At 36.2% G+C, this 18,901-nt stretch overlaps 1 protein-coding gene across 1 annotated transcript; it reads left to right on the forward strand.

The window, feature by feature from the left end:
- Nucleotides 1–1,339: 1,339 nt before the first annotated feature.
- LOC109101891 (segment polarity protein dishevelled homolog DVL-3-like) lies at nt 1,340–17,087 on the forward strand. Its single transcript, XM_042717663.1, has 15 exons — nt 1,340–1,896; nt 5,244–5,313; nt 6,753–6,871; nt 6,999–7,114; nt 7,243–7,369; nt 8,718–8,811; nt 8,899–8,968; nt 9,194–9,333; nt 9,421–9,497; nt 9,590–9,657; nt 10,536–10,685; nt 11,178–11,309; nt 12,057–12,224; nt 14,798–15,004; nt 16,035–17,087. Exons 1-15 carry the CDS (start codon nt 1,736–1,738, stop codon nt 16,358–16,360), a joined length of 2,025 nt encoding a protein of 674 aa, XP_042573597.1. The 5' UTR covers nt 1,340–1,735; the 3' UTR covers nt 16,361–17,087.
- The last annotated feature ends 1,814 nt before the right edge of the window (nt 17,088–18,901 follow it).

Here is an 18,901-nt window from a genome sequence, read left to right on the forward strand (position 1 = left end):
AAAATATATTACAGTGAAAAAAAATCACAGTTTTCTGTACACCTGAAAAACACGAGGGGAATATACTAAGGCATAATTGGTTTACACTGTGTGAAAAAAAAAGTGACATTCTTGGGAATTTATATGAGCTTTTGATGTGACTAATGACTGGTGTAATATGATACAGAAGACAAATCTGCCTGCAAACCACAGTGATTATAAACCAGGTCAAGTCATTGTATTGTCTCTAATTTTATCTAACCTACTTTAATGTGATTTATATACAGGTTGACTTTTATCAAGAGACACAAATGGTTTCATTAAGATGCGGTAGATTGTTCAGATGTGTACCAACAAAACATTTGTTAACGCAAAAACAAATATGCTAGCTTCTATCTTAATATATTTTGTTTTTATTCAACAAAATTCATTAAGTTTGTTACATATTTCACTAATAGTGCTGGGTAGTAACTGATTACATGCAATCAGATTCCAAAAGTGTAGCACTTGTAATTAGATTCTATTAATAATCAGTAATCAGAAATACAGTTATTTTTAAACATTTATGTAATGTAATGTTTAATGCATTTCACATACACACACACACAATATATATTTGATTTCTCTTTAATAACAATAATCCCATTCAAATGTTAGGTCATAAGTAATCTAAAAGTAGAGTAAAATGCATTAGCTAAATTGAGTAATCTAAATTATAATACTGACTACAGTTTCATCATAATTTGTAATCAGTAACAGATTACAATTTGTAAGTAATCCACCAGCACTGTTCACTAAAATTTTGATTACATGCAATAATAATGTCTTATGTTTTCTTTTAGTTTCCCTAAAGGATTTTATAAATGTTTTGTCTGACACACACACACACACACACACACACACACACACACATATATATATATATATATATATATATATGTGTGTGTGTGTGTAAAAGTTTCACTATAAAGTTTCACTACATTGAAATATTGTAAGAAATTAAATCTGCTTTTTTGTTGATATAGTAAAGATGAATGATACGTAAAATAAGATTTTAAATTGGGAAAACTATTACTTAAACAGTTATTGTGTTCCCATCTTTATTTGGAATTTAAATTATTCATATGTACATCAATGACTTCTCTGCACATGACACAGTTTACTCAGGTTATGTTGAGTCACTGGAACACCTTTTTTCACAAGTGCTGTTTTTTAGCTGTATGCATGTGATTCTAGTTGAAATTAGACATTGAAATATATTTAGATATATTCTGTACCCCGTTTACCCCACGTGCACCCCCCCCTCACTCTCCAAATGGAATGACCCCAAGTAACTTTCCGTCCACACCTTCCACCCCTCTCCGCTAGAGGGCGCGCGTGTCCCCGGGCATCCGGCGTCAATGAAAGCAATACAAAACCCTCTGGAAGGAGAGCACAGGGAAGCTCTCCGAGAAGACACGGCATTCCTGACTAAAACAAGCGTCTTTAGCACACATTTCACGCGCTATCCTGCGCTCTCAACATGCGGGACGCGGTGAAATAAGAGTGTGGGTCACTAATAGCTTTTATAGCTCATGGGATATTCGCGCTGATATACAAGATTCCTGGGAACTCCGGAGGAAGCGAAGAAAGAAAGAACGGGATTAACAAAAAAAAAGTCAGCTGGCGGGTGGAAGCGAGCAAAAGCCCACTCTGGAGGGGCATCAGGGGCCCCTGCGCTGGATGCCCGCCGTTCGCTTCTCCCCAGCGGTCTGCAATGGGGGACACTAAAGTTATCTACCACCTCGACGACCAGGAAACTCCATACCTGGTCAAACTGCCCATCCCTGCCGAAAGGGTCACCCTTTTGGACCTCAAAAACGCCCTCAAGAAACCAAACTACAAGTTTTTCTTTAAATCTATGGACGATGACTTCGGGTGAGCCCGCCGTACATTAGTTTTCTTCGCACTTATGCATGTGTTTCTCGGGTTTAACACACAATTCCACATTTTTTTCTCCTTGTTTGGATCGTGGATCGACTGCCTTGGTTTTTCAGAGGCTGATATAATGTCTTTTGTTAGTTGTGTTGGACACAGCTGTGTGTGAACGGAGAGAATGAACGGTGTGTGTGTGCGGGGTTCAGCAGGGGTGAGTGCTGGGTCCTGTTCAGTTGACGACGGCATCCATTTTAAGGCTGGATTACTCTCAAATATGGCTTTTGGCCTGTCGACATCAGCTTTGGGAGCAGTTAGTTAGTTAGTTAGTTAGTGAATGGTTGGTGACCACAGTCAAAGTAGCACAGGAGGGAGTAGTTTAGGATCCTTTCTTCTTGAATGTTCTTCAGCGTCAGTCTGAATTGCCATGACTACACAAAAGCGTTCTTGGTTTTGGGGGTTTCTTTACCCTTATTGTGTTCGTAAAGTATTTTCTTTTTTTCATAAAGCACCTCCACGTCAGGACATTTATGAGCGGGTATCGCCGAAACTAACACTTTGAGGAATGTTCCACCTCGATTCAAACGCACAGAAGTACAGTAGAGTCGATTTGAACGTGCAGTGCGCATGCGCCGTTCAGCCCAAAACCCAACATCCCCCAAATGATGAAAACATTGAGGATTTGGACGCGTTTAACATTATTTATGGTGTGGTCTCGGTCATTTCCCAAGGTTTCCTTCCCTATGCCGTTTGGAGTTCACGTGAACTCTCTGACCTCTTATTTAGGCCTTTAAAAGCAGACCTTGTACCTATATTTGGATAAGTAGACCAGGGTAGCGCTGTCAAACGATTAATCGCGATTAATCGCAATCAAAATAAAAGTTTTTCTTTGCATAATATATGTGTGCGTGTTGTGTAAATTTATTATGTGTATATATAAATACACACACATACAGCATATATTTTGAAAATATTTACATGTATATATTTAATATATAAACGTAACATTTTTCTTAAATGTATGCATATTTTAAAGTGTGGTACAGCATGGAAATTAGTTAAGGAATACAATTCTTTCGAGCTTTGTGTTTAAACATAATTGATTGGATATTACTCATCGTGAGTGCTTGTAAAGAGTAAAACTTGCTTGCAAAGTAGTGTTTGTAAAGTCTTATTGGAAATAATGTGTATATATATATATATATATATATATATATAATATATATATATATATATATATATATATTATATATATATATATATATATATATATATATATATATATATATATATATTACAATATAATCATCAAATAGGTTAATTAAAACCCGCCCAGCAAAATCTCGAAATTGACTTATAAATAAAATAATAAATCATTTTTCAATAATCATGACTAGTTTGAAAGGTCATGAAAACGAATTGAGTTTGCGATTGATTTTTTTTGGGGGCTTTTTCTTTATATATCGGCATTATTACAATATATTGTGCTTGACCGGCCAATAGATACTTGTACGTTGATTGTAGTATCTGGAAATGTTGTGAAACTTGACTTCATATTTGTGTTCTGGTTTAAAAGTGCATTATATATAGTGTTACCTGTATCTTTAAACTAACCCCTAGCTTGTGAATAAGTCTCATTTGGAGCACTGGCTAGTGTTCTTGTCTTGTCTGTCTGTTGCATTAGGCCCAAGAATGTTGTCTTGGAACAACTGCAGGCAGTGACTGGAATGCCCTGATCGCTTCAGCGCTGGCAGCTTTACAACCTTCCCAAGTGAAATATGTCGTAGTTTGATCGTCCCGTTCCCCTCCCTTTAACTCCCCTTCAGAAAAGTTCATTAAAAGCTTAAAGATGTTCATCGTTGAAGTGGCAGTCTCAGATTTCTGCCAAACGGAAATGAATAGCTCAATTGAATCTGTCTCTATTGATGTCTTACACGTCTGTCAACACAACAAAGAGTCTTTTTACACAAAATTTTAAATGCCGTTATTGGATTAGTGTTTTTTTTCTTTCTTTTTTTCTCCATGCACATCAAAATGGGTAGTTTATGTTAAAAACGTGTAGTATAGAATAACGAAATAATCTGGTTTTAAAATATAAAGCATCTGTAGCATGGTTTTAAATACCACAGTAAATAATTTTGACTCATCCCTTGGTTCGTAAATAACATTTCACTTTTGGAAAGTTGACATACTATACTGCATGATCCAACTATACATATTAATTACACTATACATAGACTATAGTACATAATAATTGGGGTCAGTAAGATTTATTTATATGTTTAAAAATAGTTTTCTAATGCTCACCATGGCTGCATTTATTTAAACAAAAATTTTATGATATAGTATTGCAATTCAGAATAGGTGTTGTCTAATTTAATAAATCAAAAAGTAATTTATTCCTGTGATGAAAGTTGAATTTTCAGCATAATTACTCCAGTCTTCAGTGTCACATGATCCTTCAGAAATCATTCTAATATACTGATTTGCTTATCAGTGTAGAATTTTTTTTCAATAACTTTTTTCTGGGATTTCTTGTATGAGTAGAAAGTTCAAAAGAACAGTGAAATAGAAATATTTTGTGTAAGTGTAAAAATCCTTTTTGTTACTTTCAGTTAAATGCATTCTTGCTAAATTAAAGTATTAAATTCTAATTAAAAAACTTACTGGCACAAAAGTTTTGCACGATAGTGTACATGATAATTCAGAGCAAGCATGGAATATTTGTGCTTTTGACCACACTACAGGATTATTTAATTTTCAAGCATTGGTACATGTAAATATAATGGTCATAAATGTAAATGTAATGGTCATAAAGAATGGGAAACATGATTTATTGTTTGCCTCGTAGGCAGTTATGTATACACATTTTTGTTGTGTGTTACACAAACTGATAGTGGAATCTAAATGATCTGTTTCAGAGAGTCATGTTCTAATCGTTGTTGGTTGTAAATGATGTAAGCTTGTGCTAGTTTTACATATGAGCATTTGAACAAACAGGTCTTTTCTTACAGATTTGCAAACTCATCTTTCTAGTGGTACATCTTGTAAAGCTGAACTATCTTTGAATTCATGAGTTTGGGATCTCATCTTCTGGAGTCTCCCTGCGTTCAGTCTTTTGTGTGTTCTGTGAGCACGTGTGTGTGTGCATGTTTATCTGATTTATTATGCGTTTCTGATCCAACCCGTCCTTTCTTTCATCTAATGGCATTGTCTCATTTATGTATTCTAATTTATTCCCAGCCAGACACTCTGGGGATCTCTAAAGCTGAGCTTTCTGTTTTGCAGTTCGCACACAGACTGTGGTTGGAAAATAAGACTTGTCTGACTTTTTTTTTTTCTCTCTGCAGGGTGGTCAAAGAGGAAATCACCGACGACAATGCAAAACTTCCCTGTTACAATGGGCGTGTGATTTGCTGGGTGAGAACAGAAACGTGCACACATCCCATCTAGTCCTGCATCTTAATTCCCTGGTGTTTCTTGCATATTAGATCAGCCTTTTAATTCAGTGCATTCCCGGTTCTCTTGAGTGCTGGCTCTGCTGTGTTTGTATTTTTCAAAGAGTCTGCCAGTCATCCCTGCTTAAGGTTCACTTCGGTCTGATGCAGCTAATCAGAGACTTTGGTATGCTGCATAAGCTTTGTCTAATGAGCGGCTCGTTTATATTTAAATGGCATGCAACCACAAAGAACATCTTTTTCATTCTGAATGACAGCATATGCATGAACAAACACACGATTAATATTTTACTATTTAAACAAAGCAGTTCTGGGGTAAGTACAAATGGCCGATTTCCTCTCACCAGGAAGAGGAGAGATGAACTTGACTGGAATTTTAGATGAACAGCCAGTGATCAAGACAGTATTCAAGAACATGTGCAGAGCTTCACGTGACAGTAAACAGATTTTTAGATCACCACTTTTTCATTGAATACGAAAAACAAAGATATTTTGGAAAACGTCTTTACAATAGCGTAATGGAATGTGCTGATGACATATGTTTGCACGAACTGTGTGCACGGATGGATGCAAATACATACTTTGACAGGCAGGTAGTGCAGCCTATCATAACCCTCGGGCCGAGGGATGACTGGATGAATATTTTATAACCCTTCATATTCCACAGATGATCCAAGTACATATACATATCTGTGTGACAAAGTCAATACTTTAAAAATGTAAAATATCAGATAGTTTGAGCTTTTAGTGACAAGGCAAGGTTAGTTCAGGTTGCAAAATGTCATGTGGTGCAGCACCCCAAAAATTACTGCTGTTTATACATTAATATTTCATGATTTTGTAAAAAATACTTTTTACCCCGAAGAATATGATGATGAGAGAAATTGTGTACACACATATGGTTTTACTTGACGGTTGCACCACATGACATTTTTAGAGTCATTAAATGTAAACTTTTTTTGAAAAATATATAAAAGTTTTTTTTTTTTTTTTTTTTTTTTTTTTTTTTTTTTTTTTTTTTTTTTTTTTTTTTTTTTTTTTTTTTTTTTTTTTTTTAAACATATGAAAACAACAAGGTCTTGTTATAACTAGAATCACTTTAATTTGTTTTTTTTTATTGCTCTGTTTTTAAATGTTGCTTGACCTGGAACCATATTATAGGCCATGTATGAAGATTAGGGTATTGTTATGTATTTGTATAGTGAGGGGATATACAGTTAGTTTATATACTGAGAGATCAGTGACAGGAGTTTGTAGTACAGGTATGTTAGATTGCAAAAAGTGTGCTTTCTCAATGAGAAGCAATTCTGATAAGCTGTGTTTAAACATGTATTGATTCAAATATAACCTCTTCAGCTTACTGTAAACTGCATGTCATTGTTTCTTTGTGTGTGTTGATAGCTGGTGTCATCAGACGGCTCTCACTCAGATGGATGCTCGGTGGCGGAGAGTCAGTCCGAGCGGCCGCCGTCTCACGAGAGAAGCCAAGGCATTGGAGACTCCAGACCCCCGTCCTTCCAGTACGCTTGTTTTTCTGTGTTGTACAAATGATCAGATCGAACCACAAGTTGGCAGCAAAACTCAAAACAAGGAGCATGTTCTCACAGTCTTTTGTGTCTGTACTCTTTAATCTTCTCCCGCACACAGTCCAAAGGCTGCAGGCAGCCGGCACGGTGTGGACGATGAGACGGAGACTGATTCGGTCGTGTCACACAGGAGGGAGAGGGACAGATCGCGCAGGAAACACTCGCATGAGCACTCTGGTGCGTGTCAACACTCTCATCTCACTGTGCATGTCTTACGATGCCATCAGTAAAAGGTTCATATTTAAAAGTAAGAATAGTTCATATTTGGAAGAACTAAGCATTAATATCAATGGTAATTCATCTAGGAGGAAGGCAGAACGGCTACTCACGGGGCGGCAGAGGTTATGACATCTGTGACAGCCGCTCTTCCCTCATGAGCAGTGAACTGGAATCGAGCAGCTGTTTTGACTCGGATGACGGCTCCACCAGCCGGTGAGTCTCACAGCATTTGTTCGTTCTCAATATGATTACAATCACGGCGAGCCCCAGTGGTTTAGTGAGAGCTCTGACTTGAGCAGTTTGACAAGCAGGTGTGGCTAATCATAGTTTGTGATTTGAGATTTTGGAAATTGTTTAAAATAAGGGTATATTAATGTTATTGATAGGCTTGGGAATCCTATTTTTGACCCTGGAGCACAAAAGCAGTCTTAAGTCGCTGGGGTATATTTGTAGCAATAGCCAAAAATACATTTTATGGGTTAAAATTATAATTTTTTTTTTATGCCAAAAATCATTAGGATATTAAGAAAAGATCATGTTTCATGAAGATATTTTGTAAATTTCCCACTGTAAATATATTAAAACTTATGTTTTTATTAGTAATATGCATTGCTAAGAACTTAAAAAAATTTAAAGGAGATTTTCTCAATATTTTGATTTATTTTTTTTTTTTTTAACCCTCAGATTCCAGATTTTCAAATAGTTGTATCTCAGCCAAACATTGTCCTCCTAACAAACCATACATCAATGGAAAGCTTATTTGTTCGGCTTTCAGATGATGTATAAATCTCAATTTTGAAAATTGACTCTTATGACTGGTTTTGTGTTCACATTTTGTTAGGGTTGATCATTTTATGGTAAGAGATGTGCTTTTTAATGATAATCAGACAAGGTTAGGAAATGCAAAAATTTTCCTTAATGTTTAAGCATTGAATAGGGCTGCACAATAATGGTTAACCATGATAATCACGGTTATTGATTTGTATGTCAGATAAGCTCAAATCAAGCAAAGTAAACTCGCATTTCACAGCAAACAGTGCAAATGGCCTCATAAAGAACATAGACTAGCTGTATTGCACTTTTATTTGGGCAGAATGTCTCAGTAAAGATCGCTAAACTCCAGCTTATATGTTTGCCTGTGTTTTCAGCTTCTCAGTGGTTTTTCAGTAATCTAGAGTGTGTATCAATTTAAGAGAAAATCTCTGTTTGGGGATATAAACTCTTGACATCTGGCAACCATAAAAGCTTGTGGAGGCTTGTAACCAATGCAAGATAATGCAAATGCCAAATTAAAATGAAACATTTGCAGGATAAACAACCTTTGGGCAAATATCGCAGACTGTTATGCCTAACAAACTGAGAGAAGCAGAAATCGTGACCACAATTAAAATACAATTTATAATGCAGCCCTAATTTGTTTTTATTTTTGGGTGAACTATCTCTATTAAATCTTTCTGATTCCTATCCCTAGTGATCAATAATGTTTCACATTGCCTGTGACTCAAAACAAACTGAAACGGGAAGCTCATGTAATCACCATATTGTGACATCCGTTCTGCAGTTTCAGCAGTGTTACGGAGCAAAGCGGCTCGTCCAGGCTAATGAGACGACACCGCCGGCGGAGACGCAGACCTAAAGCCCAGCAAATGGAGAGGGTGAGACAGCAGGCAGAGCTCTTAAGAGTCTAATACGATATAGAAAACATCCTGAATTTAAAACCATCTTTGTCTTTCTTCCTTCAGTCTTCATCTTTCAGTAGCATCACTGACTCCACTATGTCTCTGAATATCATCACTGTCACTTTAAATATGGGTGAGTCTGCATTTGTTGCTTTTTAATTAAACTCTGATTATATGAACAATAAAATACAGCCGTGAGTGCCTTATTGCTTTAATTAAATTGGTGCTGTATAATTAAATTATTAAAGGCACTTATTTTTCTCCCAAAGACTCTAAGGATGATATTATAGATGTGTAAAGCTACATGTTATTGAAGTCCACTAGTTGCCATAAGTCTCTCTTGCTTTACCTCATTTAGAGAAGTATAACTTCCTGGGCATCAGTATCGTCGGTCAGAGTAACGAGCGCGGTGATGGAGGCATCTACATCGGCTCCATAATGAAGGGCGGAGCAGTGGCGGCCGATGGGCGGATCGAGCCCGGGGACATGCTGCTGCAGGTGAGGACTGGATAAGAACGTGTTCGGGATAGGTATCTGACACAGACTCTGGTTGCATCAGTTCAGGTTTCTGTTTTTTTCTCACAGGTGAATGACATCAACTTTGAGAACATGTGCAACGATGATGCGGTGCGAGTGCTGAGGGAGATCGTGCATAAGCCTGGGTGAGTCATATTACAAAACATTGAAGTTTTATGGGATGTGTTTAGCTTATCAACAAAAGTGTGTTAACAGCTGCACCAATTTTTTTTTGCAGCCCCGTGTCGCTTACTGTGGCCAAATGCTGGGACCCAAACCCAAACAGTTGCTTTGCTTTGCCAAGGAGTGAGTGTTCATTTTTTCCCCCCTCTCATACACTCATTAACACATAAATGCAACATAAGATAAACTATCATCAGCAGAGACAGTAAGGTTTTTTTTTTTCTTTGGAGAAAGGAATAAATGACTACATACTAATGTCACAAAAAATGTCTAACTTTCTTTTGATTTCTAAAAAAAAGTAAATGTTTCATCAAAAATATTAAACCGTACAACTGTTTTCAACATTGATAATAATCAGAAATGTTTCTTGAGCAGCAAATCAGCATATTAGAATGATTTCTGAAGATCATGTGACACTGAAGACTGGAGTAATGATGCTGACAATTCAGCTTTGCATCACAGGACTAAAATACATTCAGATAGAAAAGTGTAATAATATTGCACAATAGTACTGTTTTTACTGTATTTTTGATTAAATATATGCAGCCTTGGTGAGCATTAGAGGCCTTTTTTCAAAAACATCAAATCTTACTGACCCCAAACCTTTGTAAGGTATTGTGAACGTATATTGAAATCATATGATGTTGTCTTTCACTGGTAAGCTCTCAAATCACACATTTTGCACTGACAAAGTATAATAGATTTGAATGGTACATTGAAGTACAAGATTTAAAGTGTTGTATCTCAATGTCTTTTTTAATGTTCAGAAATGGTTCTTGATAAGAAGAACCTAAAGTGCTGCAAAGAACCACTGAAGAAAGTTATTTTTTTTTTTTTTTTTTTAAATAAAAGATGTGTACATGTACTGTGTTAGTTTTAACAACAGGGTTTAGATCGTTCTCCGTCATTGTTCATCTTGAAGCCTTGTAAAGTGTTACGGTGAAAACTCGAACTCACCTGTTCTGTACTATTTGTTGAGTACCGATTGCCTTCTGTCCCAGGTGAGCCCATCCGGCCCATTGACCCTGCAGCCTGGGTGTCCCATACGGCAGCCATGACGGGTGTCTATCCTCCCTACGGCATGAGTCCCTCCATGAGCACGGTCACCTCCACCAGCTCTTCCATCTCCAGCTCCATCCCAGAAACAGAGAGTAAGATATCTGCTCTACACTATTGTTGCCACGGTATGGCACACAATTTAAAATTTCTTTGCTATGGCTAAATTGTGACCCCTAAATTCATCCCACAACAGTTGCATTATGGACAAGAATGCTCAAAACTTTTTACATATGGAGAACAAGTAATTCGTAGGAAACATGCTTAGTGACAGAAAATGAAAAACTGTCAAACAGTTCAGCTCACAGGAAAAATATTTCACAAATGCTTATAGATCATGCTTTAGGTTTTTCTTAAATCATGGGGCTTGTTAAGGAAAGTTGTTCTGAGTGATCAGACTTATTAGTTGACCTGGCAAATGACAAGATGGGTGAAGAAAATAACCTTGTGACTTAGATTGAGAGGACTTGAGTTATATTTAGATATTTGGGTGTGGAACGTGGAACATGGGAGGTCCTGGTTTCTCGCCACCAGGCAGATGCTTTGTGTTTTGTGCTTTTGTAAACTGTGTGTTGTTCTTCTCGCAGGATTTGATGACTACCACCTGTCCGTCCACAGCGACATGGCAACAGTTGCAAAAGCAATGGCCTGTCCAGACTCAGGACTGGAAGTTCGAGACAGAATGTGGCTGAAGATCACTATAGCCAATGCTTTTATAGGTCAAGACACACTTTTTAATGCTTAAAATTACTGACGGTGTTTTTAAATGATAGTTTGTATCAGTTAACATTTATAATTTACTTGAATATTATCTTAGTCAACATGAAACAAAGTTTTATTATTAGATCATCCCTACTTGAAATGTTTATCTGAGTGAAGAAATGAAGAATAGGGAAAGAATGTTGATTTTGTCCATTAAGAATTGATTGGATATTTCGATCACAGTTTGATAATTGCTGTGATCTTATTTGAATGACAGGCTGCTGGAGCAGAGGGATTATTGTTGATTATTGTATGGATGGTAAAGATGTCATTGCGAGGTAGAGATATAGAGAGCTGTGTAAAATTGGCATGAAATGAAAATTCATGTTTTTTTTTTTTTAAATGCATGTTATTGATCTTATTGTTAGTGATCCATCCACATATTTTCTTTTTTCTTTTTTTTGATGTCATAACTCGATCTTGCAGTGAAATGACAGATTTTTCTCTGGTGACATATGCCAGACTTCTCCAGTCATTTGCAGTTGTTCCTTTGCAAGTTCGCATTGATTTTTAGTGCAGCGGCCAAATCCAAAATCCAGTAATTAACCGATAGATAGAACCAAGTCATCCTCCTGCATTTATTTATTTTTTCATAATTTTGATAGTTTGTTACACTCATATAATTTCAGACATCACAAGAGGGAAGAAAAATAAGCTACCTGATGGAGCTGCTATATATAACTGGTGCATATATTGTCTTACAGGCTCTGATGTTGTTGACTGGTTGTTTCATCACGTGGAGGGGTTTGCAGATCGCCGTGAAGCACGAAAATACGCCAGCAACCTGTTGAAAGCCGGCTTCATCCGCCACACTGTCAACAAAATCACCTTCTCAGAGCAGTGCTACTACATCTTTGGTGATCTTTCTGGAAGTAAGTACTTTTACCACAACAGTTCAGCCACAAATGAGAATTTTATCAAAAAGTGGATCCTGTGGTGCACTTGATTTGCCATTTGAGAGCTATGGCTTTAAATTACAATCCTCTCACAAAACTATCATATTTAGCTTATTTCTAGAACTGCCCAGTTAAGGCCTAGACACACTAAACCAACACCAATGTGAAAGTCAAATGGATTAATAGCTTATACAGTACAGGTCAAAAGTTTTGAAACATTACTATTTTTAATGTTTTTGAAAGAAGTCTCTTCTGCTCATCAAGCCTGCATTTATTTGATCAAAAATACAGAAAAAACTGTAATATTGTGAAATATTATTACAACTTAAAATAATAGTTTTCTATTTGAATATACTTTTAAAAAAATAATTAACTCCAACCATACAAAGCTGAATTTTCAGCATCATTACTCCAGCCTTCAGTGTCACATGTAACATCCAGTCTATCACATGATCATTTAGAAATCATTCTAATATTCTGATTTATTATGAGTGTTGGAAACAGTTCTGCTGTCTAATATATTTGATGAATAAAAGGTTAAAAAGAACTGCATTTATTCAAAATAAAAAAAAATTCTAATAATATATATTCTAATATATTTTCTTTACTATCACTTTTTATCAGTTTAACACATCCTTGCTGAATAAAAGTATAAAAATAAAAAAAAAAAGAAAGGAAAAAATTACTGACCCCAAATTACTGACCAGTAGTGTATATTGTTATTACAAAATATTTATATTTTAAATACATCGCTTCTTTTTTATTTTTTTATTCATCAAAGTATCCTAAAAAAGTATCACATGTTCTGAAAAAATATTAAGCAGCAGAACTGTTTCCAACTTTGATAATGAATCATCATATTAGAATGATTTCTAAAGGATCATGCTATAATGATCCTAAAAATTCAGCTTTGCATCACAGAAATAAATGATAATTTAAAGTATAATAAATTTAAAAACAATTATTTTAAATTGTAATAATATATCACAATATTACATTTTTTTCTGTATTTGATCAAATAAAAAAAACTTTTGACCTGTACTGTATATGCATTCATTGTATATATAAATAGAGCAGCTCAGAGATTCTCCTAAAAATCTCCTGTTGTGCCCCACAGAAGAAAGAGTCACTTCGGTTCAGAAGGTCATTGTAAATATATATATATATATATAACAGAATTGTAATTTTTCAGCTTATCCTTTAACACTATGGATTAACAGTTTACATTTTGTACTTGTCCATTGTAAATTTGAATAAAACAACTGCATTCTTTCATTGTGCACTAGAAAGGGCTATTTGAATTGGAGTTATTCCAGTTGTTCAGTATATAAAAAGGTCGATATCTGTTTATGTAGTTGTATAAATATTCCAGTGCTATGTTTAGTGTACTCCTGTCCATACAAGGGAAAATTATATGTCTAGCTCACCAGAGGCTAATACTTCACTTGTCCAAGTGAAAATGTAGTCATCTTTATCACCATTAGTGTTCATTTTGTCAGCTGTTTTTTAATTTAGTTTTAGTCCCGTGTCAAATGTCTTTTTTAGTTTTTAACATATTTAGTCAAGCTGCCCTGTTTTTTGTTTAGTCAAGTTTTGGTTGACTAAAAGTCTGGGAGCTTTAATCCAGTTTTAGTTGTCATGCTTCATAATGGTTAAACTGATAATCACAATTATTTTGCTTAACATATAAGAATCGTGGTTGTTGCCATTTGATAAAGTACATCAGAATTATTGTGCTTTCAACTTTATGCATACACATGGTTTATTTTACCTAATCTAGTTTATTATTGTCATTAATATAAACACACTCTCTACATTATGAAAACTGGTAAAACTCTAAAGCTTCTCTCAAAAGTTAAAACACTGACAATAATTCCAAATTGTATTCATGTCTTTCTGTTAAAACAACAGTAAGTTGATTTTGTTTTGTGGCATAGAGTTTTTTTATTTTTTATTCATCAGCCTCAGTTGCTAACAATGTAGTCGAGATCCATGTTTGGGTTTTTTTCACAGTTCATCACTGACAAGGTTTGATGGCAGATGTAGTCACAGCAAACAGCGCAAGCAACAGTGTAAAAGAACAAACTAACTGTATTAAACTTTCATTTGGGGCAGAATATTCTATTCAAATATGTGCTAAATTCTAACTTACGTGTTTGTCTGTGTTTTCAGATAATTCCATAGAGCAAGAGAGAATGCATGCACATGGTTGCCAATTTACGAAGATAAATTAAAACACAGGGCAGAAATGTGTCCTTTTTAAGAGAGATGCTCTGATAGGGGATTTCTTGACATCTGGCAACCCCATGAAAACTCATGGAGGTTGACATTTTTGTATTTGGTTTAAGAAAATAGAGTAATTTTGGATATAGAGAGTTATTTTTATTACATTTTTGTACATTGTAGTTATATTTTCTAATGTTGTCAGTGTCATATTAACTTAGTAGTTGAATACTACTAAGTTTTCGTTAACAAAATTATCGTTAGTCATTGTACATTGTTTTACATTGTGCCTTCACTCTTATCAACACGACTGTGTTTTATTGTAGACATGGCCCACCTCTCTCTGCATGACCATGACGGATCCAGCGGAGCGTCTGATCAGGACACTCTCGCTCCATTGCTTCACCCTGCTGAAGCTCCCTGGCCCACCGCGTTCCCTTATCAGTACCCACCACCTGCCCATTCCCTCCCGGATGCAGCTCACAGCTACTCTGAAGCCGGTGGAGGCAGCGCAGGCAGCCAGCACAGTGAAGGTGAGGCGCCTCAAATCACACTGCTGCCCTCAACTACAGAATTTTCTGGTCAACTAGTAGTCATTCATTTTAAGCATCAGTCGACTAATCGCACATTTATTAATAAATCATTATAATGCACCTTTAATTGCATAGCCTAATAAACACTCAAGCACATGCATAAAGCTTGCCACAGCACACCGGCAGAAGTAAGGATTATGAATGTATTAGTGAAAAACGGTAAGATGGCTGCATTAAAATTTTAATAATTTTTTTATAAACTAGTGCTTTCTTTGTTTTCGGTTTAAGTCAGCGACACTGACTCGTCATCTCTGCAGAAGTGGATGCGCCTGTATGCATGTCTCATATGGATGACATAATCTGATAATATTTGTTTTCCATTTGAATTGGTTCATTTGAAAGTAGACAGTTCGCACTCTATAGATATATTTTTCATGTCTATAAGGCAAGTACACACAGAGTTATGGAGTTTCATGGCAAAGTTCACAGAGACCGAGACGGCAGAAAACGCATCCTGTTTGCTTTCATTATTTTAGAAAAGTGCGATTTGTTTTGTTGTTGCTGTTGTTGTTATTGTGAGTGCACACAACTAAACGTAGACTCTTTACAGATTCAAAAGATGTATTACTCTTATCTGTATGAGCAAAAATCAGGGACTATTTTAAGAGAAAGTGAGCGAACCAGCGCCTCCATCTGTCCTGCAGTGAACTGCTGTTCAGCTAACACACTCCACACACTTGAATAGCGCACATTTTTTCTAGGTTAACATTAGATTGAGCAGCCATTTAAAGTTGCTAATATGTGTGTATTTCAGATGATAAGCCATATTTGAGGTCGATGAATGATTCGCAAGCGTCCTAGACCAAGCCGTTAACGATCTGTCCGACACAAACTGCATGATGTTTTTTTGATTAGACTAAGCGACTAATAAAATTTTGGTCGACCAAGCCTCTTCTGGTCGACTAACGGTTAGCCCTAATGCTCACAATCTCAAACAGTGGCTCACTCACATTAATGTTATTGTCCGTAGGGAGCAGCGGTTCAAACTGCAGCTGGAGCAGGACTGAGGGGAAAACCGCGGCTGGAGACTTCAGGTTAGGAGAAGGAAGCGAAATGGGCGACGCTCATGACATTGACTTCCGCAGAGACAGAGCCCCCAGCGAGTGCTCGGTGCCGCCCAGCGAGGGCAGCGTGCGAAGCTCGCGATCTCACAGCTACAGCCTGAAGCAGGGATCTGCACGAGCCGGCCCGGGGTCACCGTCCGGCCGCCACCTCGCCAGCATTCCCCCCGAACTCACGGGCTCCCGACGCTCGTGCAACACGGCCAATGGGGAGTTCTTCGTCGACATCATGTGACCGTTGCGAGCAGAAGTGCCCAAGCTGTTTTTTGCCTTATGAATTAAAAAAAAAAAAAAAAAAACGTGGCCTACTAGTGCAGCCAATTAGAATTAGGATTAGTGCTGACCTAAAATGCAGTAGCTTGTGAGCCCCAACATCACTTAGGTCTTAGAAATTAGTCTTCTAAAGCATAAGCAAACAATTCATGCTTACAGATTAAGATGTTTTACTAAATGTACAATATCACCTCAAAATATTTGGCAAAGGTGCTGTTGGAGAAAATGGAACGATGGGACAAAAAAAGAGAGATTTTGAGAGAAATAGCAATAATTGAATGGGATTTAGCTACAACACTATATGGGTGTGAGGATTCAAGGTGAATGTAGTCCAACCAAGGATGTCAAATTTCCAGATTTCTGTTGCCCTTATTTAGCACGTATTTGGGAGGTTTTTTGCCCTTTTTACATTTTTTACTCTCAGTAAATGTCTCATGCAGATATTTCATTATTCATGGAACTTGTTTTTACTGAGAATATATTTTTCAGTGTTTGTCAGCAATATTGTATTGGGAGAATCTTTGAAGTACCATGTTAAGGAGATTTCTTTTTTTTTTTTAATTTATAAATATAGTTTTATTGTGACATGCTTGGAGTACACTTGTGTCTGTGTGTGTTTGATGGGTTCAGCTTGTGGAATGTGAAGGTTCTCATCTTCATCTGAAATCCAGATGTTTCTGAGTTTGTCTCTCTGTCCACATCTGTTTAGAATAGAACTATTGTTCGTCGGCTAATATTCACCAACCTTTTAAGAGCTTTAAAAAGTTGTCTTTCAAGTACTGAATGGTAGTTTGGTATTTGTTTGGCACAATTTGATTTGAAAGTCTTTACATATTAGCCTTCAGTAACTACTTTTGATGTTTTCTGAATAACTGTGAATTACAGGTGTTTAGATGAGTATGTGAATTGAATATATTCAGTTTCCGAACACAACTCTCCTACGGCAGTGCTCTTTATCTAATTATGCAGTTTTAGGATGTCAAAAGGTCAAAACAAATAGGCTTTATTACCTTTTGGAAGTGAGGAGGAGGGAAAAAAGTTTTTTGGCGCCAAATTGTCACAATTAAAATATCAAATATTTTGAATTTTTGATATCAAAAAAGGCATGACCTTATCCTTGAAAGCTAGTAACAAAAATACACAAAGTAAAAGAAAATACAATCCATGCTACACTAAATTGAGATTCACATGCAACAAGTTTGAACTTGATTTGTGTCGACGTGTTTTGTGCAGTGAGTTATCAACAATATTAAACCGTCAAAATTCAGGAATCAGGACCGAGCACATACTGTTGCTCCATTGATTGATATTTATTTTTAGTTTTTAATCACTCCATCTGCTTAAGTATTCATTCATTCATTCATTGGGTCAAATGTCACGTGTCTATTAATCTTCATCAACGGAATTTGGAAAAATATTTTTTGAATGAAATAAGTTTCACCTAAAAATCTAAAACAAAAGTAAGTTTGATCTTTTGGTGACATTTACTCCAATAGAAGTATGCATGGATGCATATATTATAAATATATGGGCATGAAAATACACAGACATGAAACATTGATTTGAGTTGGAATTATTTTATTTACGATTTTTTTTCCCCAAGAAAAATATTACATGAAAAATAACAGTCCAAGCAAAAAGAAAGCAACAATATTACAAAATGAATTAGTATTTTATTATTTATATGCAATCGGTCTGTAAAGTAGCTGCAGTAGTAAAGCTCTTTCTGTGTTTTGTTTCGGTTGCCTGGATACAGCGTTCTATTCATGACGTCAGAGGCAGAACTTGTGCAGAAAAACCGCGATCGTTTCAAATGAGAAAGCGAACAACCAACCACAGCGAGTCCCTCTCATACTGAATATCCTTTACCCCTATTTCAATACACAATTTCATAGGTCAGGAATTATGTATAAGTGAATATATCGGTTTATGACTGCATTCGTTTCTAAAAAATATATAAATTAATTATTACCAGAGTCCCTTTGAGACAAGTCATGTCACTCGGCGGCCATCTTTGAAACGCTTGCGATTAAATTTAATATTTGTATTTTCCAAAGAATTGTTTTGACTTGTTCGGCTGCATCTCGGATGCAGAAAATGAACATGACCATGCAGCTCTTTTGGGTTTAGTGGAGTTGGCTCTGTAAATACAGACAGCTAGCACATAGACACTTCTAATACATAATATCTAAAATATCTAAATTGGCTTGTGCTTCATTCTTCACTGCAGATCAAAACAACAACTCAACAGCCCTTGAAGGAGCATCTGGAGATGTTTCTGATGCATATTGGATATTTTGCTTCTCTTATTCATAGGTTATTTTCCTTAATGCTATTGTTACTAACCATCAGACAGAGAAACTCACTTTTAAACTAGCGTCACGAAATGGAAACCAAACAAATAACACCTCATTTGTTTCTTTTTTTGGCCCAAAAGACAAGAAGAATGTGCCAAGCAATGAAAAATGGAAGGTATTTCAAAAACAAAACATAAACCCACGAA

This window comes from Cyprinus carpio, chromosome B2 (genome assembly GCF_018340385.1).
Source record: "Cyprinus carpio isolate SPL01 chromosome B2, ASM1834038v1, whole genome shotgun sequence".
In the NCBI taxonomy this organism is placed as follows: domain Eukaryota; kingdom Metazoa; phylum Chordata; class Actinopteri; order Cypriniformes; family Cyprinidae; genus Cyprinus; species Cyprinus carpio.